The sequence below is a fragment of the Octopus sinensis genome, linkage group LG1 (genome assembly GCF_006345805.1).
Source record: "Octopus sinensis linkage group LG1, ASM634580v1, whole genome shotgun sequence".
Classification (NCBI taxonomy): domain Eukaryota; kingdom Metazoa; phylum Mollusca; class Cephalopoda; order Octopoda; family Octopodidae; genus Octopus; species Octopus sinensis.
The window spans coordinates 88,710,910-88,736,435 of NC_042997.1; the positions used below are offsets into that span (position 1 = coordinate 88,710,910).

Consider the following 25,526-nt stretch of genomic DNA (forward strand, 5'->3'; position numbering starts at 1 on the left):
CTGGTTGCGTGACCAAATAACAGCTCTCTCTCTCTCATTGGCTTGTAACTAGGGCAGTTAATAGAGAGGCTTGATACTTCTTACTTGCTGTGATTCCTGATGAATTTGACAGCAAATATGTATATTCTTCTATTATATAATAATGGTTGTTGTTTGTTGCTTAGACCCTATGATCAAAAATGCTCCATCTTTGACTGTCCTGCTTTTGTGTACATTTGTAACTCATTAAGCCCTTCGTTCCTTATGGAATATGAGCCATCAATGACTTTTCTCCACTCTTCTCAATTCTGGCCTATCTTTTCCCTTTCCCAGGCCTTCTTGATTTTGAATTGTCATCGATGCTTCTGTAACTTTGCTTTTCTAGCCAATCTATTTTTACCCCTGGGAAGAGATGGTTAATATTAGTCTGGCTTCTGTCTTTTGACCTGTCAGTGTGGGAGGCCCTAACAAGTGCTTGTGCTCCACTGGCACAACTCTCAGGATCATTGAGGCACACAAGCCACTATCATCATTATCACCATTTTTTAACGTCCACTTTCCCATGCTAACGTGTTGAATGGTTTGACATGGAGCTAGCTACTAGGGAGCTGTCCAGACTCTGGCTGTCTGTTGAAGTATGGTTTCTATGGCTGTATGGCCCTTCCTAACATTAACCACTTAACAATATGCTGGGTGCTTTTTAGACGCCACAACCACAGGTGCATTTACATGCCATTGGCACAGGTACATTTACACAGCACTGGCACAGGTGCTTTTTAAGTGACACCAGCACTGAAAGGACAAGCTTGTATGTGAGGAAGACAGGATTTTACTAATCTGACATGTCTTATCAAGTACAGTAAATTGCCACATCTCCTGGTCGCTTGTCATTTCCACAGTGAGGCCCAGCATCCGAAGATCCTTTCTCACCACTTTGTCCCATGTCTTCCTGGGTCTACCCCTTCCACAGGTGCCCTCACAGTTAGAGCTCGGCACTTCTTTATCCACTATGTTGCAACAAGAACTGAACTGTGTGGTGGGGATATGTGCGAGCTTGAAGCATTTGATCACTTTTTGCTTTTGCCAAATTCTCTGTGTTTGCACTTTAGATCTTGTGCTAAATTAAGTTTGTCATCATCACCTGATTAATTTCCTTCAATAACTCAAAAGGTACTTCTATTGTTAGACTAATTCCCTTCAACAGCTCAAAAGGCACCTCCATTCATTGGGTTAATTCACTATGTCATCCATGGGAAAACTCCTCCAGAATGCATTTGCAAGAGAGCCTCTCCTGGGATGGCATAAACGGTTAGATGGGTAGCTGAAAACAGATTAATATGATCAAATTGGATCTTGAACCAATGACACTGGAATCACATGTTGATGATCTCCTCATCAAACATCTGTGATTGCTGAGCATGTTTGATTTCTGTTTGTGATACTGTGGAGTCACTGGTTGGATCCAGCTGAACTCATCTTGGGTGAATACGTAGGGGTATGATCTGAGTGTGACTAAGTTGCTGTTTTTAGCAGGTTGGGTGACTACATAACAGGTCTCTCTCTCATTGGCTTGTAACTACGATTATTAGTAGAGATGGTTAACACCTTTTACTTGCTGTGATTTCTGCATATCCTGGCATTAAAACCAAATTGTTCAGGTATTCTCTTTAAGACTAATTGTAAATAGAGAAACTGTAGAATCCAGTGAAACTAATGATGGTTTGGTGTAGGTAAATAGTGTGTTCAAAATATTTACAGAATGGTATAAATTAGTGAGAACAGAGATTTGATTTTTTGGAAGGCATCCTTGCCTGAAATCTCAGAACCCACTTCTTCCTCATTGAAAACTAACTATATTACTTAATGACTTAGTGAACTCCTTACAATTAGAGGGCTAAGGCCTAAATCAAATTTAGCCATCATTACCAGAAATGTGGCACCAGCAAGTCCAAGGACCCAATCTTTGGTGATGTAGCTGCTGTTGCTGCTGATATTGTTGATAATAGTGGTGATGATGATGATATGATGACTAATGATGATTAATAATGATAATGATGATATAATGATAATAACAATAGGAAAACAGTCTGACTATGAAAATTTGAAAGTGAAATGGAAAATAGATCAAAACAGGAGGATATAAGTATTACAGATGAGAAAGTGAAAATGATGCTTAAGAAAGTACCAAATTGGAAATCTTCTGGACTAGATGGCATTCAGGGATTCTGGATTAAAAAACTCTCAAACATGTACAACTATATAGAAATGTTTCCTACTGACCGTACAGAAATTGGAATGCCAACATCATCATCATGGATGTCAAAAACAAAGACAGTTTTAGTACAGAAGGATCTACTGTAAAAAAAAAAGGTTAAAAAGGAAGGGAATACAGTAATTATAGGCCTATAACATGCTTATTGTTACCTTGGAAATTATTAATTGGCCTCAAAGCAGATATGGTATAATATATAGCTGTCTGGAGAATCTATTGCCAGAGGAGCAAAAGTGATGTAGAAAGAAGTCAAGGGAACTACTGAAGTCTTATATATCAATAGCATGATGTTTTAAGTGATACTTAATTCTATTGATTCCAAAAGAATCAAAGGCAAATCAAAAGCAACTTTGCTGCCCTAATAATAGTTATAATAATAATAATCGTGTTTAACATAGTTGCAAGTGTACCTATGTTACAGGGCTGACCAAGGGCAAAACAATAACAATATCTTGTAATATACTGAGGAGCTCTCGCTCAACTTTAAGAGAAATGGAATATATTAATGTCAACATTATTGACCACATGTATCTAACAAATATACTGTGTGTGTTTGCTGTGGTGGAGATTCCTCTCTCATTGCGCTTGGTGTTAAAACACCTGAAAGTCATGGACAAGCGAGACAATTCACCCCAGATCCCATTTAGAAGTAATGGACATTGATGTTGCACCATTTTTTGTGGTTTATCAATATAACATACCCAAACCAAATTGGCAGTGAATTATACTATCACTACTTTTTTTTCATATTTGAATTAATGTCAACATTTTTCTATTTCAGGAATTATCTAGAACTTATGGTGGAACTTCCTTGGTCAAAAAGCAACAAGGACACATTGGACATTGTCCAAGCTAGGTGATGTCTGCTTTTACCATTTATTATAGTTTCCTCACTTGAAACTTTCTACTGTTATTGTCTTTCTTTTTATTTCTCTCTACCCTATCTCATTCTCCCCCTCTCTTCCTTTTCTATTTTTCTTTCATCTTTCTCTTTATATTTACATTCCTCTTTTCAGTAACTTTTTAAAATGTATACTGTTATCATCACTAGTATATTTATTACTATCTTTGCTACAACCACCATCCCATCACCTTCACTATCCTCAGCTTCTTCATAATTATCATTTTCATAGGTACAGGTGGGGCTGTGTGGTTAACCCTCTGGTGGTGCAGTGGGATATCTTGTGCCCGGGTGATGTTTGTATATGTATATCTTATTACCTTCTACAACATTACTAAAAGAGGGGTAAATATTGAGGATCAGTTGTGTTCCATCTACAATGTTTCCAGAAATACTCAACATTGACCAGTTACAGTTTTTTACACCATACTCAGTGTTGCAAGAATAAATGCATACAATATATTCATAGCAAACTCTCAAACAGCTATCAGGCACCGAAAGTTTCTGAGGGAATGGTGGAGGGCCATATCCATCATTGCAAGACAAACCCATATTTGAGGAAAGACTTGAAAAAGCAGATTCAACATTTCTCAGTATCTAAGGAATTACCTCCAAAACGTCATTGTGAAGATTCCATGCAAAGATGCTTATTGTGTCCCAGGTCAAAAGATTGTAAGACAAGAAATTGCTGCCAGAAGTGCTGTAAGCCCATCTGCTTGGAACATGCTATGCACATTTGCATTGATTGCTTTGCTCAGAGTAATGCAAACAATGAGTAAACTATAAATATGAAAGGAGCACTCACCCCATCAAAAAATAGTTTTATTTTGTTTGACCTTCATTTTCAAAGAATACTCGTTTGTTTTTGGTTGCAGAATGTTTTTTGGTAATATTATTGCTCAAGAACACATATATAAAGTAATAAAAAGTACTAAAAATAGTTAAAACTATGAGTGGAGTTCTCCATACCCCACTGCACTAACCATGAAAAATACAGAATGGCACCTCACCACGGAAGGTTAAGAAGCTTGTTTCCCAACTACATGGTTTCAGGTTCAATCCAATTGTGTGGCACCTTGGGCAAGTGTCTTTTACTGTAGTCCAGGGTGACCATAGTTTTGTGAGTAAATTTGGTAGATGAAAATTGAAAGAAGTCTGTTGCTTTTGTGTGTGTGCACGCACACATGCACACAAGTGTAAAGTATAATTTTGTCTGAGTTTATAAAATGTTCTTAATGATCAGTGATGGTCTTCCTCAGTCATGAGTGGACAGCCACCATATGAGTGTGTGTGTGTATACTTGTGTTTCTTTGTCTTGACACTACATGACAGTTGTGAGTGAGTGTCACTGTCATACAAAAAATGTCATTCATTTTCAACATTTCATGTAATGTCTTGCCATGTAATGTCTTGGAAATAAGTGATGGTTGACAACAGGAAGGGTATGTGGCTGTAAAAAATCTGCCTCTGTAAACTCCATTTGATCCATGAAAGCATGGAAAAGCAGATGTTAATATGATGGTGATGGTTACAATATAACATTTTAAAGAGCTAATAATATTTACATTGTTGCCTTTCTTGTTATGTTTCTGAGATTCTAATGAGAGTTTGATGGGGTCTTTAAGTGTTCATTTATTTTATCTTGTAGAAAAGCTCTTGATATAGATCATTATGGTCTGGAAAAAGTAAAGAACCGTGTTCTGGAATACCTAGCTGTACGGCAGCTGAAAAACAGTTTGAAAGGACCAATCATGTGTTTTGTTGGACCGCCTGGTGTAGGTAAAACCAGTATTGGGCGATCTATTGCACATATCTTAGGAAGGGAATTCCATCGGTGAGAGCAAAATTTAACATTTTATTTGTTTAAAAAAAAAAAAGAAAACAGGAAAAACAAAGAAAATTTCATTGAATTTTGTTTTAGCCAATACGTTAAAATATATGTCTTTGCTTTCATCAATGACTTTCTGTTGAAATATTTTATAAGTTGAGAAATAGCGTGATTTTGTTTGGTGATATTCAGTTTATTTCTACACAAGGTGTGTTGAAGGTACACACATACATTGATGCATATACATTTACAAATTTGCACATGTAGTCTGAGACTTACTCATGCATACGTACACATAAGACAAGAATTTTTCATACTATTAGAGTATGTATAGTTTGAAGCCTGTTCCTACAATGCACAGTAGGTTGAGCAAAACCTTGTGAATGAAATTTGAGAAATGGAAACTGTGTGGAAACCTGTCATGTGTGTTCTCTTTGCCAAAAGGTTTGCAAGGCACTAGCAGGCCTCAAAAGACATACATGATTACTGCTTTATTTTACTGAACCCTCATTTGTCATTCACGAGAGAATCCATCATCACATATATATATATATGAAAGAACAAAATCAGTATGCTGAACTAAATATATCCTGTGGTTTTGAGTTCTGCTCAAGTTATATCCAAGGACGATTTGTAGATGCAAATGACAAAGAGTGATAAAAAGCACCAGATAAAGTACCGAGGTTGACTTGAGCAACTGAAACTGTTGAAGGATGTGCCTCATCAAAGCTGCAGTCATAAGACAAAATATTTGATGAGTAAAGGGAAAAAATATTAGCCAAATTGTGGACTTTTTTGCAGTGTCTGCATTATGTTTCAGTTAGTTTGATTGAGTAATAGAAACATTGTGGATATAAAAGCCCCATGCAATATTATTTACTATCAAATTCTGCAGCATTAAGAGTGAAGGCATCTGTCCTGATGGTTAGGCTGTTGCACTCACAATTGCAAGATTATGGTTTCTGTTCCTGGATCAGTATTGCATTATGTTACTCCAGTTTGTTCAGCTGTGAATGGGTAATCCTATAATGGACTGGCATCTTGTTCAGGTGAAATATTATGATCTCAGTCATTTATATGCCATGGAAAACGAGTAATCAGAGTAACTTGCACTATTAGTCCCAAGATTTGAGAAAGGCATGTCCAGGGCCCCTAAGTGGGTAACACATATTTCCTTGTATATATCATATAAGTTTATATATATAACCATAATAATAATGAACTTATTGCATACCGTACTCAGGTGCTCCACAAAATGCTCAGGTTGTAAGACACCTCTCTCTCTCTCTCTCTCTTGGAAAAGTACTTATCTATCACAAAGGTTTGATCTCAAATGTTGAAGTCAATAATCTGATAAATTGTTTTCTTGTTATCAACATCTCATCTCAGACATTTAAATATTTAACAAACACATAATTATAATTATAGTTTATTATCTAAAATTCTGATTTAGAAATTGTCAGTAATTGTTTCTGAATATAGTAAATTAAACATTAACTGGAAAATTTATAATTTAATTTGGTTAATTTCAGAATCGCTTTAGGGGGTATCAGCGATCAAAGCGAGATCCGAGGTCACCGCCGCACATACATTGGGAGTATGCCAGGACGTATTATTCACGGCCTCAAATTGGTTGGAACTAATAATCCAGTGTTTTTGTTTGATGAGATTGATAAAATGGTAAATTTTCATTTCTGTTATAGTGAAAGGTTTTGTGGGTTGAAAAGCAAAAAAAAAATGATTTTGTTGTTGTATAAACCCAGGTCAGCCCTGATCTAGCAGACCTATGATCAAAGACATTCCAACTACGACCATCCTGTCATTTTGCATATCAGGTACTAAAATGTCCTCTGTATCTTTCCCAATCTAAAGAAGCTGGATTGTGATTTTAGAGAGTCTTTCATAGCAGTTTATGCAACTAAATAGAGGCTCTCTTATTGGTTTGATTAGTACCAGTAATGTATTGGAATTGACTAAACTATAAAGTCTTTCTTTGCAAGTGTGTGGCCTTGTCTCTGAGATGACATTAGTTTTGCTTACAGCTAGGGGCTGATGATGTAGGGAGGAGATTTATTGAATGCTCTGGGAAGAACATTTTAGAGGTAAGGGTTAAATGTGGTAACATTGGGAGGTGTCTGAACATATAGAATATAACAAGAACCAATTTTAATGAATCTCCATTGTTGAAGTGGGTGGTGGTACATGAGATTGAGTACCAGTCAATGTTTTTGTCTGGCTAAACATTTTTATAGTAGGTCATGCAGTGTTGGGTGGGTTTGTAAGGAAGAAGAGAACAATGCAAGATACAGAAAGAAGTGGTGGGCTCAGATATTAGGATGCTGGGCTTCCCAGGTGGGATGATGAAAGATCATAATGATTGATAGTGTATGACAGAAGTATCCAACATTTGTTAACATGGAATAAACATGTTAAAATGTTGACAGAAATGGTGATGAACATATGATCCCGGAGCATTGAGCAAGTCATGTTACTTTCTCATTGACTTGTATTTCTCTATTTTTTTTCTGGTTTTTGTTTTTAATTTTTACTTTTATATTCTTTTTTTATATATATTTTAGAATAAGAGCATCCATGGAGACCCAGCTGCTGCATTGCTTGAGGTTTTGGACCCTGAACAAAACCACACGTTTACTGATCAGTATCCTTTTGCAGTTAATGCTCACTAGAAGTGTAAGGTGGCTACTGTGGTTGTCTGCTACTTAAACATATCTGCTATGTTGTTTGAAAATATAAAATCTACATTTGAAATCTATTATCTAGAGTATTTCTGTGTTTCTTACTGAGAGTATAAGATGTCCATTATGCTTTGATGAGTATAAGCTGTCTACTGTGATATCTAGGATTTGGGCTGTCTAGGGAATATTTGGGAGAGTAAGCTGGCTATTGTGTTACTTGAAAGAACACAAGATGTCCACTATGATGGCTTAAACTAGTGAACATTTTGGTCCTGGCTAGCCTATGTAGCATGCTCTGCTCTCCTTAGATTTAGCACTCAAACATGTAGTCCTCATTTTAGAAACAGAAATTTGTATAGATTTAACTGTTACATTGATAGGTCAAGTAAAAAGAGATTTTGATGGCTTGTAGTGTTACTAATATTGTTGGTTGTTTTTGTGTAGATTTAGTCTACTGTTTTTGAGTAGATCTATCATGTGCAACCTGTCAAATGTTGCTTATCAGATCCATGACAGAAAGATATATTTGTGACAGTGAGATAGCCAATAAAATGTTTAGTTGTAAAGTTTTGGCACTAAGGTTTCCAGTCAAATGTTTGGGAACAAATATACAGCACAAAGTTACTCAATCAATTGTTTAGAGTAAAACTTTAGATTTTGTACTTTATATATTTCATGTTTCAGTCCATGAATTATTTGGCCATGTTGAAGTAATTGTGTCAGACTGGACATGTGAGATCTGCATTTTTTTTCCAATTTGTGTATCACATCTAACAGCATTGGTGGTTCATGGTTCTTTAGGTTTTATGAAAGTTGGTTTATTATGTTGTAGTGGTGGTAATGCTGTTGAATATTTCCAGTTATCTCTGTTACTACAGACTTGAAATTGAAAATTTGGGAGCAACCTGCAGATATGGCCAACATTTGGGAGAAAGATGTAGATATAAAATTGAGTGTAAGTTTTCACGTAATGTTTAGCTGGCTATTGTTGAGATTATAAAGTTTGTTCAATTACTGTTCAGCAGTAATAACAGCAACATGTCTGGTACAAATCATACTATTTATATGGAAATATTTAAATATTTAAATTATATCTGTAACAATATTTGAACTGTGACAAGTACTTGATTGCAGTTTGTTGTACTTTATTGTAAACTACACTGTGTTGCACTACATAACACACTATTCTACAATACACAATGCTGTTATATCACCATATGATACAGTACAGCGTGATGTAATTACTACTTGACTAAATCACACTGTACTGTTCTATATTACATTAATTCATCACACTACACTAATGCAGCACACTATGTCATTATTACAATCTTGAATAACATATATGTGGTGACTTGACCAGCTAATCTGCTTGCTTAGGGCTATATACACATAGATGGCACATGCGTGGCTGTGTGGTAAGAAGCTTGCTTCCCAACTACATGGTTCTGGGTTCAGTCCTACTGTGTGACACCTTGGGCAAGTGTCTTCTACTATAACCTTGGGCCAATCAAAGCATTATGAGTGGATTTGGTAGATGGAAACTGAAAGAAGCCCATCATATATACATATATATATATATATATATTATATATATATATATATATATATACACACATGCACACACACGCACACACACACACATGTATATGTATGTATTTATGTGTGTGTGTGTGTCTGACCCATGTTGATGTATTTGCTTCCCAATAACATAGTGGTTTGGCAAAAGAAACTGATAGAAAAAGTACAAGGTTTACAAATAATAAGTTCTGGGTTCAATTTGTTTGACAAAAAAAAAACCCCTTTAAGGCGGTGCTCCAGCATGGCTGTAGTCAAAGTAAAAGAATAAAAGAAGAGATACACCATAAAACAATGTTTCAAAATTGTTGTTCTGTCACAGTTTAATATTTGTATTTTTCTCTGTTCTATAAACAACAACAGTAACAACACCAACAACAACATTTACTAGCTTATGTTTCAGATTATATTTTTCCTTAACTCCAGCCCCAGCTACCTGAATGTACCATTTGACCTCTCACAAGTGTTGTTTATCTGTACAGCCAACAACTTAGCTCCTATTCCACCTGCATTGATTGACCGCATGGAAATCATTTCCATCCAGGGTTACACTGAAGAGGAGAAGTTGCACATTGCTGAGAGGCATCTGATGCCTAAACAACTCACTCTACATGGATTGTCACCAGAACTGCTTCACATTCCCACTGATACAATTAAATTGATAAGTATGGAATGCTTTTCACTAATCATTTCAACTCATCAAAATATATTGTTAAATGAGAACAAATTTAATATTCAGTTGTTTAGGTGTGCATGTGTTCCTCCCCTTTCTCCATATATATATATATGTATATATATATATATATTTTTTTTTTTCCCCCCCAGAGTTAAATCTCCTAGGGTTTGTCCGCACATTAAATTTTACAGCCTTTACAATGTCCAAAGATTATTGAGCAGCATTTTGATACTTGGTGTGAATCATCATGGATGATACAGGTAACCTTTTTCCAGTATTCAGATGGCTTAAGATGGTGAGCTGGCAGAATTGTTACTGCATTGGGCAAAATGCTTAGCAGCATTTCATCTGTCTTTACGTTCTGAGTTCAAATTCCGCCAAGGTCGTCTTTGCCTTTCATCCTTTTGGGATCAATAAAATAAGTACCAGTTGAGCACTGAGGTCAATGTAATCAACTTACACCCTCCTTCCAAATTGCTGGCCTTGTGCTAAAATTTGAAGCCAATATTCAGATGGCTTCCAGTCCTCCATGTTAGCTCACTTTCTCTTAACTACAACTTATCTTTATGCTCTGCAATACCATTGATTGTTCAACAGTACATAAAGCTGTACCTGAATAAGGGAGACAAAAAAAATCATCAAATGTAGCCTGAACACCCTGTATGTATGTATGTGCCCAACCATCCTTAATCATTGTTGGTTTGTTTACATCTCTATGACCTTGTAGTTTGGCATCTATTGACTAAATAGGTAAAAGAAAGAAAAAGAAAAAAAAGATTGACTCTTGATCTGAGCGGAACAGCAAAAATCATAGCATTTCATTCTCTTCGTCCTCTGGACTAGCTTATAAAAAAATTAGCAATATAATGTTTTTTTCCTTTTTCTAGTTTCACAGTACACCAGAGAGGCAGGAGTGAGAAATCTGGAACGAACAATTGCAGCCGTGTGCCGTGCTGTGGCTGTTCAGGTGGCTGAAACTTATTCACCCAGTCTACCATTGAAGCAAGAAGACGATTCAAAACCAACCAGCACAACAGATGCAGAGGAAGAGAATGGGAAAACTACAACTGCAGACACAACAGACGATAGTTCTATCGGTGACAACCTTGAGACTACTGTCGCTGAGTTATCTCCCATGGCTCACCCTCCTGACACGCCTATTGTTATTGATGAAACTGCTCTAGAGGATATACTTGGAGTAAGACGTTTGGATTCTTTCTCTTAGTCAAATCTCATAAACCACCACCACTACCACTACTACTACTATTATCATCACTACTTCTGTTATCTTTATCACAACCATTCCATTGTTAATATTACTATTATCACTAAGGCAGTGAGCTGGTTGATTCGTTAGCACACTGCAAAATGCTTAGCAGTATTTTGTTCATCTTTATGTTCTGACTTCAAATTCCGCCAAAGTCGACTTTGCCTTTCATCCTTTCAGGGTCGATAAAAAAGCACCAGTTGAATCTTGGGGTGAAATTAATCGACTTAACCTGTCCTCTGAACTTGCTGGCCTTGTGCCAAAATCTGAAATTGATATTACTATAACCACTATTCATGATGTTTGGCCAAAATTTCTTCATGAATTATGCTTGTATCTTTGTTTTGATTCCCTATCATCATGTTACTTACTATATTACTGTGTCTGTCCATGTGTGTGCATGTACACCTGTGTTATTATACGATAAGGTGATGCAGTATCTTTAAAAACTACATCTGTAATCCAGCTTCATTTCCACTTTTAAATGACATCACTCATGTCACTAATACTCCAAGAAAAGACTTGGACATTTACAACCTCTCACTCTGTTTTTTTCCTGAAAGATGTTATGCCTATGCAAAAAATAACAAAGCAAAAAGAAAACCCAGTTAATACTCAACAAATTAAAGTTGTGATAGGATTCTGCAGTAGTGACTGTTGTATGGTCTTTAATTGGGTACTGTAATCTTGAATTCAATATCTATTACGATTCAGCATTGGTCTCATGTTTTGTTCCCTTTTACATGTCTTAGGAGAGATGATAGAGCAATGTCTATGATCCTTTTCAGGGCCACTAAGATTGGTGGAGAGAAAAGAGGGAGTTATTCTTGTACCAGAGATATGTCCTGAATGCTTTCAGTAGATTGTACTCTATTAAAGGCATCTGAAGGTCAGTTGGTAGTGTTGAGTTAGCAGATTAAATCTAATGCCTAAAAACAAGAACAGTCCCTTCAGGCTTCTGTATAATTTTCATTTATCTCATTTTACTTGCAGGGTTTTGATCAACCCAAAGCTATAGTTAAAGGTATTTGACCCAAGGTGTTATGCAATGGGAGTGAATCTGAAATCGTGTGGTTGCAAAATAAACTCCTTAACCACAAAGCCATATATTTCTTTCTTGAAAAACATCTCAAATCTTCCTCTTCTTATGCCTCATCACCATAATTATCATCACTATCATTATCATCTTCATCATGTGGATTGTGGTATTGGTAGAGTCTGAACTAAATGCTTTACAGCATTCAATTATATTGCACTACATTTTGAGTTCAAATCCTACTGAGTTTGTTAAACATATGCTAGTGGCTAATCAATTGTCATTACTGATTGCTGAAATATTTGGCCTTATACCAACATAAACCGTTATTCTCTCATGGATTAAGTAGAGACTGAGTAATTGGATGATGTTATGATTTTAGTACAGGTAATATGCTTAATAGCTAATAAATAGTTTGACAAGACATGAGTGTGGAGAAAAGTTATGTGTTTTAATAGGAGTGAAGATTGTATAAAGTTAAGGAGTAAATCTAAAAGGTGAGTTAATGTGTTTCTTTGGAAGAAAGTGATTGGTAGATTGATTTTAGTTATAGACAACAGTATTGCTATGAAATTGAGGCATAGGGATAAAGCCGGGGCAAGTATTGTCATGATTAGTGGTGAGTAAAGGAAATGGATATCCTGGAAGAAGGAAGAGACTTGTGTGATGGCTGGAATTTTGTATTATATTGGTTTTACTGTCATCACCCATCAGATAAGGAAATAGTTTGCAGAGAGGACTTGGGAATTGGAATTGTTTATTTTATATTTTGTGTTTTTTAGGAATTGAAAATTAATGACAGCTATTTTATTTGTAGCCACCTATGTATTACAATGAAATGTCTGAGCGTTTGTCCCAACCTGGAGTAGCTGTTGGTCTGGCCTGGACTGAGAATGGAGGGCAAATTATGTTTGTAGAAGCTCTAAGTATGGCTGGAGAAGGTCAGCTCACTTTGACTGGACAGCTTGGTGATGTAATGAAGGAGTCAGCCACACTGGCCCTTAACTGGGTGAGGAGTCATGCTAAAAAGGTAATCATTATCAACACAGGGGTTAGGAAAATCAATTTGTTTTCTAGCCTCATACTGTATCTTGAGCTTGTCGCTTTTAATAAACCACATAATAGTTATGTAGAAAGGAGTAGTTATACAAAATTGTATCGCTCTCTCTTTTAAATCATTTTTGCTTTTTAATCCTCCAGGACCAATAAAGTTTATATTTACCTTCTACAAATTTGTCATGTGCCAATGTGAGAAATTAGTATTAACCACCACTTTATCTGCTTCTGCTACAAGATATACAAATGTTAGTGCACCTTTAAAAAAAGTAGATAAAAATAACCACTGTGTAAAATAAAATGTGTTTAGTTTATAATAAAGATTTCATAGGGGTATTAATATTTGTGATTAGTTTATAAGACTGGTCTCTCTCTCTCTCTCTGTACATTCCACATAAACATATACACATATCATTTGAAAACATATCAGATTAGTCATTGTCATGACCAACTATGAACAGTGTACTAATGTATGTTTGTTTGCTAGAAAAGAATCAATAGTATGGAAGAGAAAATCAGTTTTGAATCACTAATGAGGTTTCTTAAGTGAGCTCTAAGCTGGAAGTTAACAAGTACCTATATAACTAAGACTGGAAAGCTTCTCATACATTTTTTTTTGATATTGCCCTTATGATATTGAAATTTTATCTAATCAAGGACTACTTTCATTAACAAGGCTTTCAGTCAGAAATTATGTGACCCAGGATTTCATAGATTGTGTGGTCCGTCCCATGTGTGTGGTACAGTAAAATAAGCTTGTTGGCAGAAAGCACAAGTAACACCTGACTGAAGATAAGTTGGCACATATCAAGATTACTCACTCAGGGCTGTTACTGGCAAAGCACACTGAAATCATGTAGTACACAAATACTAGTACCAGTTAAAGTGCTCTCTGTAAACTCTGATCATGAAATAAATATCTGCTTATCACTATAAATAGCTCAGATCAATAAAAACAGTACCCACTTTCTTGATCTTTGCAATCATTTCATCAATGATATGATCATTCATCAATTGCTATAATGAATTAATTGACCAGTTCAAAAGATTTGTACATGATTCAGAGGGATGATAGTATCTCTTTCTTTTTGCAGAAATTTACATTTTGAATGGTCAAAATAAGTCAAATTGAGTGTTGGTGTTATACAACTTACTTAATACTTACAGAACATGTTATCATATAAAACCAGAATGCTCTTGTACTCAATGTTGGCTAGATTGTTGTACAGAATGCCCAAAGTTATTTAACTCTGGAAGTTATTGTTTAGCTTCAGACCATTGATTGAATGGATTCCTATTGTGACCACCTGTTGTTTTTAGTGGTATATAAGATCATATCACTTGATGAGTCCTTTCTTTAATTAAGTTGGTAGGGTGTTTAGAGAGATTTTGCTGCTGATGAGTTGACAATAAAGACTTCTTTATTGAGCTGAACTCTGGAAATATAAGAAATTGAGAGAGATGTCAATATCATTTGATTAATTATTTTTTTTTTAAACAGTCAACGCTAAACTAAAAAGAAAACAAAACATACTGAATACACACACACACAGATACACATGGACGCTAATACAAGCAACTGAAGAATTGTTTCACACTCTATCTTAAAATGTATGTGTGTGTGTGTATGTATATATATATATATATATATATATATATATATATATATACACACACACACACACACATATATATATACACACACACACATACATATATATACACACACACACATACATATATATACACACACACACATATATATATACACACACACACACACATACATACACATATACACACACTTGCACACACATACACAAGAATAATATAACACAAGGATGGAGGATATCAGGCTTTAATAGATCACATTTCTTTCTGCACCACACACCAGCTTTTGAAGTTGCTGAGTTTATATTAATACACTGCTATTGAAGGTCATTCTTTACAATTACTATATAGTTGAATACTCAATATTCAGTAAAATCCAACAAGAATTGATTGTCTTCCACCTGACGAAGTGTCCAAACACAACTGTTGCTCAAAACTATTCAGCTATATAGTAATTATAAAGAATGACTTTCTATAATATATATATAGTTATAAACTCAGTGACTTAAAGCTGGTGTGCAATGCAGAAACAAATACAGTGATCTACTATTAAAACTTGATATCCTTCATCCTTGTGTTATGTTATTTTTGTATTAATTTTGTGCAAAGAGGAGTTGGGGAGTTCCGCATGTGCATGCAGCCCTGGGATGTACCCTACTGTAGGATAACATGTGGTAACCAAATAACAATATAAGAGCTCTTAAATGCATGTTACAAGATTTTAACCTGAATTATACTAATATATATATATATATATATATATATATATATATATATATATAATAATAAATATTAGGGAATGAATCCAAAATTACAGGGAAAAATCAGATTTAGGGTTAAATCCAATTTTATAGTAAAATATTATATAATATAATTCGAGACAAAACCACTATTTTAAAACCAAACAAGGAAAGACTTAATCAATACATAAAATTTTAATATAAATAAAATAAATAAATAAATAAAATAAATAAATTTTATGTATTGATTAAGTCTTTCCTTGTTTGGTTTTAAAATAGTGGTTTTGTCTCGAATTATATTATATATATATATATATATATATATATATATATATATATAGATAGATGTACTTGTCAGGCAAATGGTTTGATCTGAGGCCAGGTGGAACTGTGTCACAGACAAGGTTGCAGTCAGGGTTACAAAAAATTTGCATTTAATGATAAATTCTTAAGTGAACCTAACAGTTTTTGTGTATTTTTGAATGGTTAATGTTTTCCACATGGTAATTGCACTTTGTATATATATATATAGGGTCATCCCATAAATAATGTGTTTTTTTTTATACTTCTTTTATTTTTCAAAATTAAGGTCAATTTCATTTTTAATCTAAAATATACTCTCCTTCGTTTTCTACAATGCTCTTCCATCTGTCTGGTAGACTTGCAAGGCCCCTCTTCCAAATTCCCTTGTCTGTGATGAAAAATACTCCTTCACTACTGTTCTGACCTTGTCTACAGAATTCGTGTTTTTTCCATCCAAATGATTTTGAAGACTGCAGAATAAATGATAATCAGATGGGGCAATGTCTGGCAAATATGGTGGGTGGGGCATTGTTTCCCATTCAAACTGCTCCAGCCTTTGGAATGTAATCCTTACTGTATGTGGCTGAGCATTATCCTGATGGAAAAGCACTTTTTGTCTTGAAACTAAAGATCTGGTCAGTTTTCTTCTAGGGCTGACTTAAGCTGCTCGAGCTGTTCACAGTAGATCTTTATCATTTCATTTGGGTTTAAAAGTTCAAAGTGGACTAAACCTTTCATATCCCAGCAAACAGATAACACGTTATGTAGGTGAAAATCTTCTTTAGCCTGGTGTGCTGGTGTTTCTCCTTTCCCTACCCACTGTTTTAGACACTTGAGATTTTTATAGAGAACCTATTTCTCATCACCGCTCACTATTTGGTCCAAAAAAAAGGTTAATTTGTGAGACGTGACAACAAAAAAGAGTACACATTCACTCTCTGCACGTGATTAGACTTAGAAAGTTTGTGAGGAAACCATCTACCCAATTTGCTGAATGTTTTGATGGCACACAGGTATCGATGAATGGTTGAATGACCAAATCTAAGCTTTTCTGCTAGTTCCTCAACAGTTACAATGAGATTTTGTTCCACCAGGGTTTGCAGGACGTCCTTGTGAAGCTCTACAAATCTTCCAGGACAAGGCTCGTCTTCTAGGCTGTAGTTTCCAGCTTTGGGATTTCTTGATCTTCCATTGACACTAGCTTACACTTATTGTCAGATCCCCATATACTGCATTAATGTTCCTTGCACTTTCCATTGTGTTGTTGCCTTTTTTGAACTCCTAAAGCAAAATGTGCCAAATATGCTCCTTTGTCACTTCCAGTATAGCTTTGAAAAAATAACTGTTAAAATCGAACTGCACTCTTCAAAACTCGCACTAAGAATAAGGACATGGTAAAATTACTACCTGCTTTTATAGCAAGTTGATGCAGGTAGTTTATTCTGTTCTCCTCTGACTTTTAGTTCATGCAATTGAAAAAATCACATTATTTATGGGATGACCCAATATATATATAATTTTCTTTCACTTTGGGGTAAGTCAGTCTCATGCTACTCTAAGTTTCACCTGAAAATCCTGTGTATCTATAGGTGAAACTCAGCTTAGAAGAGACTGACTTGACCAAAATAAATATATTATTAAACTCTACCATGGTATTGAATACTCTTTTTTCTGACAGTTAGCTCTAAACACACATATATTGAATGTTGATACATTATTTTATGTTCTATTGTAGCTTGGTTTGGAAACTTTCTCTGTGGATCGGAAAAACATAGATTTACACATTCATTTCCCGGCTGGAGCTGTTGGTAAAGATGGACCGTCTGCTGGAGTTACCGTTGTCTGCGTCTTGGTGTCTTTGTTCAGTGGGCATGCTGTTCGTTCTGATACAGCTATGACAGGGGAGATAACTCTGAGAGGCCTCGTGCTGCCGGTGAGACAGCTTTTTGTTTTTATTATAACGTGATGATATATTTACTGCCGAATTAAAATTTATGAGAAAAAAAAAACCTACTTTAGAAAAATACATTCTGTTATGCACACACACGCACACATACATACACACAAATAATTTTATGCCTGTTATTTCATGTAAATGTTAACAGATGATTCAGTAACATTGGTGGCATAGATTGTTTTGGATCAAATTTCTACAGATGGATGAATTTGGCAAACACTAATCGCTCAGCTGTGAAATGGAAACGATATCTATATTGTTTTTTTTTATCTTTTGTTGTTTTTTTCCTTCTTATAAATAAATCAGTGTTGTTGTTGTTGTTATTGCAAAAATAACAAAGTTAGTTTTTACCTTGTCTGACTCAATCAGCCATCTTCAAAAATACAAAAAAAGGGAAAAAATATCTGACATCATTTGCATCAATTCTATTCATCATCATCATCGTTTTTTCCTTTATGTCTTTTTTTTTTTTGAATAGATGTGACTTCTTGGAGCAGTATTCTGTATCCAGTGCTAATGCCAACCTATCCAACCAATGCCAGCTTCAAAAATATGTAAAAATAATAAATGAAATGATGATAATAGCCATGTGTATATATGTATATATGCACATATGTCTATCTATCTATATATACCTGTATGAAGGCACGTGACCTAGTGGTTAGGGTGTTGTACTTACAAATGCAAGATCTTGGGTTTGAGTTCCTCTTGAGCAAAACACATCATTTCATGTTGCTCCAGTTCACTCAGCTGTCAATGACTAACCCTGTGTTCCATCTAGGGGGAATGTTGGCTTGCCCACCTAGCCAGCAGGATGGCATTATTTGAAAGTAACAACAGTGCAAGAAAGCACATTTTGACCAGAAGTAACATTATATGATAGTCTGATCAATAATAGTGATATATATATATATATATATATATATATAATGTAGGTGCAGGAATGGCTGTGTGATAAGTTTGCTTACCAACTACATGATTCCAGTTTCAGTCCCGCTGCATGACACCTTGGGCAAGTATCTTCTACTCTAGCCTCGGGTTGACCAAAGCTTAGTGAGTGGATTTGGTTACAGAAACTGAAAGAAGTCCATTGTGTATGTTTATCTATTTGTATCTGTTTGTCCCCACCACTGCTTGACAACTGGTGTTGGTGTGTTTACATACCTGTAACTTAGCAGTTCAGCAAAAGAGACTGATAGAATAAGTACCAAACTAAGGAAAAAGTACTGGGGGTCAATTCATTTGGTTAAAATTTCCCAAGGTTGTACCTCAGCATGGCAGCAGTCTAATGACTGAAACAAGTAAAAATTAAGATATGTATTTATGTATGTATATATATTCGCATCTACTGTGTTGGCAAGTTTCCACACAGTTTTATCTACCAAATTTCATCAACAAGATATTGGTCAACCCAAGGCCTCAGTAGAAGACACTTGTATAACGTACAGTGGGATAGAACCTGAAACCACATGGTTGTGAAGTGAAATTCTTAACCCCAAAGCCATACCTGTGTTTATTATTAATAATACCTGCTAAAGAAATATTCATCAAGAATAAGTACTAGGCTTACAAAGAATAAGTCCTGGGGTCGATTTGCTCGAGTAAAGGCGGTGCTCCAGCATGGTCACAGTCAAATGACTGAAACAAGTAAAAGAGTAAAAAAGAGTAAAAGAGTAAGTCTTTGTCAATCCTCAGCTTAAGTGTTTTGTAATCATATTTCTAATGGAATGTACCATGTACATATTTCAATGATCTAAGTGAAATACAAACATTTTAAACAATCAGTTTTGTAACTAAACAGTAGAGGCACTCTGAGTCAGATTAGTTTCAAAAGAACTAAAATAATGAGTCATGCTTTGACATCAATTTTGTGTGATGTTCATTACATCAAATATGTTAACTCTAACTTAATTTTTTTCCATGCAGACGGCATCACTGAGTAATTAATCACAGTGATATTTTTAATGTTCTTTTATATTGTTGACTATTGTTGTTGAAATTTTGGTTCAGCTTATGTGACATATAAAGCACTTTGTCTTTGGGTGTATGTGTGTATATGTATGTACATATATACACACACATACAAGTGAAGTGCTGTTAGTTTCTGGTTGTCTCAACCTCTGTTGTGCCACTGGTTTTATAGGTGATTGCATTGGAAAGTAGGTTCAATGTTGTTCCACACTTTATCCACTCAAAGTGAATTCATACTGAGGAACTCTTGGACTTTCAGAACTTTTGCATGGCCTTAATGTGCTTAAGAAGGGGTCTTACTTGATCATGAATCAACTTCTGTCGCTTTGGAGTAAAGATTACTTGCCAGCATAACATGGCAGTCCTGGTTTAGGACGAATGTTGCTGTAATTTAGCCAAGGGAAGCTAGCACCCCCACTCAGCTCAAACACTGTGTATCGCGATTTCTGGGTTATTTCCCTTCATCAGTGCAGAATAATTGTTCGGCTAGAAGTTTATTCTTTATTCTAGGCACAAGGCCCAAACACAGAAGGGACATACATAGACATGCAGGGACAAACAACAAGTGAAAATGAATAAGTGAATATAGTACAATGATATGAGATGGCTATTTCAGCCCCACTCCGAGACGAAACCGTGACTGTCTTTTTCCTTTCAAACTTATTTTCAATGTAATCGTTCTTTTTCGTAAACAAACTCATATCCAATTAAAGTTTATACCATATAAATCCAGTAATTTATCATAGTCTTTTACGTCCAGTACTTCATTTGTGTCGAATACCATTTTTCTGTATTCCGCGCATTCTTTACAGTCTCTTATTTTCATTCTGTGTTCTGGCACCAGTGTGCCTAAAACCATTTTTTCTATTTTCATTCCCTTTATGTCTATCACTTTTACATCTTTCCATTGTACTAATTTATATCCACCACATCTTTTTTTATACTTTTCAATAAAGCACAAACAAAACAAGTGGGAAGGTCGTTTTGCAGTTTTTTTGTATGACTGTTGTTCTTTTCTGTTTTGTGTTGGAGGGGAATGGATGGGTTTGGTGTCTGCAGGGGGAGAGTAGAGTTGAGAGGGTATTGGTGGAGTGAGTTTGAGTTGGGGTTCACTTAAGCTGTCCTTTTTCCTCTTCCTCTGTTTTCTTCCCGTATCCTTCCATCCATTCTGTGCTGATGAAGGGAAATAACCAGGAAATTGCGATACACAGATATTGTTTTGTGCTGAGTTGGGGTGCTAAATTCCCTTGTTTGAAAATATAAGGACACAGATCATGTCATATAGCCAGCTGAAGATGATGTCTTTTGGGGCTAAATTATAGCAGCATTTGTCCTAAACTGGGACTGCCATGTTATATTGGCAAACAATCTTTACTCCAAAGTACTGTTGCTGAATGTCTCTCATTGTGAGATTTACAAATAGTAATTTTCTATCACTTTGTGCATACATATTCACATGGGTAGTGGATGCAATATGGCAGAAATGTTAAGCATGTTTCTTAATCCTAAGATTCCAGTTTCAATCTCACTGCATGGCATGTTGGGTAAGTCCTGTGGGCGAAACTGTGTTGACAAAACTTGAAGAAGGTCATCAAATGGACTTTACTTGTAATTCAAAGGTTTAGTCTTTTGTGCATTTTGTCAGACTGATTCTGTCTGAGAATTATTGTTAAGAACACACATGTTTATATTATACTCATCTCCTTACATGCTAATTTAATGAGCTGGTAGTTCAATTGACCAACTGAATAATCATTGTTGAAGTTGATGGAGGCTCATTAATTTTTTTATTGGATACAGGTTGTGTCTGTTTGATTTTGATAGTTTATTATTCTTAACTTTAATGACTTGGTTGACCCTGCCAGAATATCATTTCCTATCACCATTAGTTTTGGAATTTCTAAACATTATAATTTCTCGATTTCTGATAAAGCAGCAGATAGAAAAAAGATGTGAGATAGTTATTAAAGATTGGTACTGCCAAATATTTTTATTTTGTTATAGCTTCTTATTATGAAACAAGTCTTTTACATTGGTAGTTGAATCACTGTGTAGTATGTAACTTTTAACATCTCTTTGTTGTTTGTTATTTTAGCCCAAGGTCAACTCTGATGGCACAGAGTTTTGATCAAAAGTTTTCTAACTTTGACCATCCCATCTTTTGTATACCAGAGACTACATTATCCAATTTAAGTGAGACTTCAATGCTGTTTCTCTGGCTGGAGATTATCTAGCATATGTTGCTCTCAGACTATTTACCATGATACCTCTAATCTCTCCTTGTTGCATTTCAGGTTGGTGGCATCAAAGAGAAAGTCTTGGCTGCCCATCGAGCAGGAATACGACGGATAATTATGCCTAAGAAAAATGAGAAAGACTTACATGAGATCCCAGTAAATGTAAAAGTAAGTTGTGAGCAGGGGCTCACTATCTGTTATATTATGTCTCTTGTTTAAGTGTCCATTCATCATCATCATCATCATCATCCTTTAATGTCTGTTTTCCATGCCAGCATAAGTTGGATGGTTTAACCAGAGCTGGAAAGCAGGTGAGCTGCACCAGTTTCTGATTTGGCCTCATTTCTACAGCTTATTTCCCATTGCTAATGCCAACCACTTTACAGTGTATGCTGGGTGCTTTTAATGTGGCAACAGTACAAAGTAAGAGCACAAGTGCTCTTACATGGTGCATGGTGCTGACATGAGTGCTTTTTATGTGGCAGCAGTGCAGGGCTCTTGCAGGTTAATCCTCTTCATGAGGGGGAGTGGAATTAACACTTCTGTTGTGGAAGAGAGGTCTTCTTGAGTACAGCAAGGTGCCAGATATCTCAGTCCTTTGTCATCCTTTCTTTCCTATCCTTAGCTTCACTTATTAAGCCACTCTTTTCTTATTCTATTCCTACTGTCTACATCTATTTCACAATAAACCCTGCTTTCTTTCCTAACTTGTAGCAACAAAAACCATGTTCTCTCTAACAACTCTCATCACTCATATTGTGCCTTTCATGCTCCTCTCTTCTTTTTGACCCACCACTAACCACTATCTGTGAGCCTTTCTTCCCAAACGGAATGGCAACCCTCAGTAATATCTTCTCCCACTCATATTTTTCTTGAAGTTATTGACTTACAAAGCTGAGGACTATCAACCACATCAAACATCACCAGATTGTGAGTGCCTGCAAGTGTTGTAGCCTCTATATTTTCTCCCAGTCTAAAAATATCATGCTCCTTTACCTGTTCATCCCATGTGATCACTTTCATTAAACATTAAGAATATCACCACCACCATAATCTATTTGGTGTCACATAAAAGTGCCAGTGCCATGTAAAAGCACCCAGTACACTCTGTAAAGTGGTTGGCATTAGGAAGGGCATCCAGTCCTAGAGACTATGTCAAAACAGACAAATGGAGCCCAGGCAGCCCTTGAGCTGGTCAACTCATGTCCAGCTATCCAATTTATGCCAGCATGGAGGACAGACATTAAAAGATGATGATACTGTACATGCATATCATCTCAATATACAAAGTACTCAACTATTTTATGTTAGCAATATCATCATAAGTTTGATACACTATAAAGAAAGTCCCACTGATTGATAGGCTAGTAATGGTCAGCAATTAGCATGAATTTGATTGGAAATGAACATAGAAAAGGTGTATGTTTGTGTATTAAGAGATGTAATAAAGATTAGCACTTCAGGAATATTCCTTTTGTCCTACTCTAAAACCATCATCATCACTGCAGGACACCCCTCCACTATTACAGTTACTATTCAGCTGCAACACAGTTACCACCACCAACAACAACAACAACAACAACAGCAACAAAACCATACTAATGCCATCAATACCATTAATAGTATTGTATCTACTACCACAACTTCTACATTTTCATTCATTTCTTATTTTCAGAACCAGCTGTCCTTCATCCTTGCTCAGAATGTCACAGATGTTCTCAATGCTGCTTTTGATGATGACTTTCCAAAACTGACCATTCCATTCTTACAAGTTCAAAGTAAACTTTAAAAAAATTCTGGACAACACTATTTGTAAAAAAAGAAAAAAAAACTAACCAAATTTTAATATTATTGGTATATTGGTATTAACACTAACAATAGTGAACTGAGCTGGAAAGATGTATGCTATTTAGCTTGGTACCATACTGTTCTGAGTTCAAATTTTATTAAGGTAGTCTTTACCTCTCATCTTCTCAGGCCAAATGAATTAAATACTGGTATTTATTACACAGAAGTTGATTCAAACAAATAAACTGCTCCCCTTCAAATGTGTCATCTTGGACCTATATAGCATATTATTATCACTATTTTGAATAGTGGTAAGTGAGGGAGAGTGTAGGGATCCAAACAAAATACCTCACAGCATTTAATTATATTTCTTTAAAGTCAATCTGAACCCCTCTGTGTTTACCTTTCATTCTTCCATGGTCGATAAAGTAAGCACCAGTCAAGTGCTGGGTCTATTTGATCAACTACACCCCCTCCCTACAAATTTATGGCCTTGAGCCAATGTTTGTTATTTTGCTGATAATACATTTTTGTGGTTATTTGATATACATCAGTCTTGTTTTAATCTCTCTAACTGTTTCATAGCTGTTTTCTTATGCTTGCATGAGTTTTGATGGGATTTTCTATTTATTTATTGTTACATGCATTGAAAGTAGATGAAATGGGAAATAGCAGTGGCGAAATAAAGATAAAAATTTTGCAGGTTGGAGGTGTAGGGGCTGGCATGGCTGTCTGGTTGATACTTCTCAACCATGTGATCTTGAGTTCAGTCCCACTATGCAGCACCTTAAGCAAGTATCTTCTACTATAGGCCCAGGCCAACCAAAGCCTGGTGAGTGAATTTGGTAGATAGAAACTGAAGCCTGTTGTGTGTGTGTGTGTGTGTGTATGCATGCATATGTGTATGTGTGTGTGTATATGTCTGTTTATGTATAAGTACCTCTATGTATATGTGTGTGCATACATATGTGTGTATCTATGTATATGTGTGTGCATACATGTGTGTATGTATGTATATGTGTGTGCATACATGTGTGTATGTATGTATATGTGTGTGCATACATGTGTGTATGTATGTATATGTGTGTGCATACATGTGTGTATGTATGTATATGTGTGTGCATACATGTGTGTATATGTGCATATGTGCCACTGTATGTATATGTATTATGTATGTTTTTGTCTGTGTGTGTACTCTTGTCTTGACATCATGTGGTAGATGTTGTACATTTCCAGTCTTCCATGAAACACTTGTCTGGCCATGGAGGAGGATTGGTGATAAGAAGGGTATTCTGCTGTAGAAAATCTGCAACAAATTCCATTTGACTCATGTAAGCATAGACAGGTGGATGCTAACTGATGATGATGAAGGTGATGGATACATAGAGGAGCAAAGTGGAGAGATGCTGCAAGTTGAGTCTTTACAAAGTTCTTAGGTTCTTTTGTAGAAGGTAATAACATAGGGGCTGGTGTTGCAGATATAATTTGTTGAAAAATAAATAGAATAACCGAATTACTAATAAATGATAAAAATAATAATGATTAAAATATTGATGGGTAATATGGTGGCCATCATCATCATCATCAAACATTTTGTGTCTGGTTTTCCTTGCTGGCATGGGTTGGAGGA

At 35.6% G+C, this 25,526-nt stretch overlaps 1 protein-coding gene across 2 annotated transcripts in view; it reads left to right on the forward strand.

Moving 5' to 3' along the window:
- Positions 1 to 24,444, forward strand: part of LOC115212347 (lon protease homolog 2, peroxisomal) — a 37,996-nt gene extending 13,552 nt beyond the window's left edge. For both annotated transcript variants that reach the window (XM_036502685.1, XM_029781219.2), the window contains exons 8-17: positions 3,033 to 3,107; positions 4,801 to 4,986; positions 6,513 to 6,660; positions 7,560 to 7,639; positions 9,687 to 9,919; positions 10,818 to 11,128; positions 13,051 to 13,263; positions 17,679 to 17,876; positions 22,166 to 22,276; positions 23,784 to 24,444. In XM_036502685.1, the coding sequence (XP_036358578.1) occupies positions 3,033 to 3,107; positions 4,801 to 4,986; positions 6,513 to 6,660; positions 7,560 to 7,639; positions 9,687 to 9,919; positions 10,818 to 11,128; positions 13,051 to 13,263; positions 17,679 to 17,876; positions 22,166 to 22,276; positions 23,784 to 23,897 (1,669 nt within the window). In that variant the 3' untranslated portion in view covers positions 23,898 to 24,444. The remainder of the gene's footprint in view (positions 1 to 3,032; positions 3,108 to 4,800; positions 4,987 to 6,512; positions 6,661 to 7,559; positions 7,640 to 9,686; positions 9,920 to 10,817; positions 11,129 to 13,050; positions 13,264 to 17,678; positions 17,877 to 22,165; positions 22,277 to 23,783) is intronic.
- The last annotated feature ends 1,082 nt before the right edge of the window (positions 24,445 to 25,526 follow it).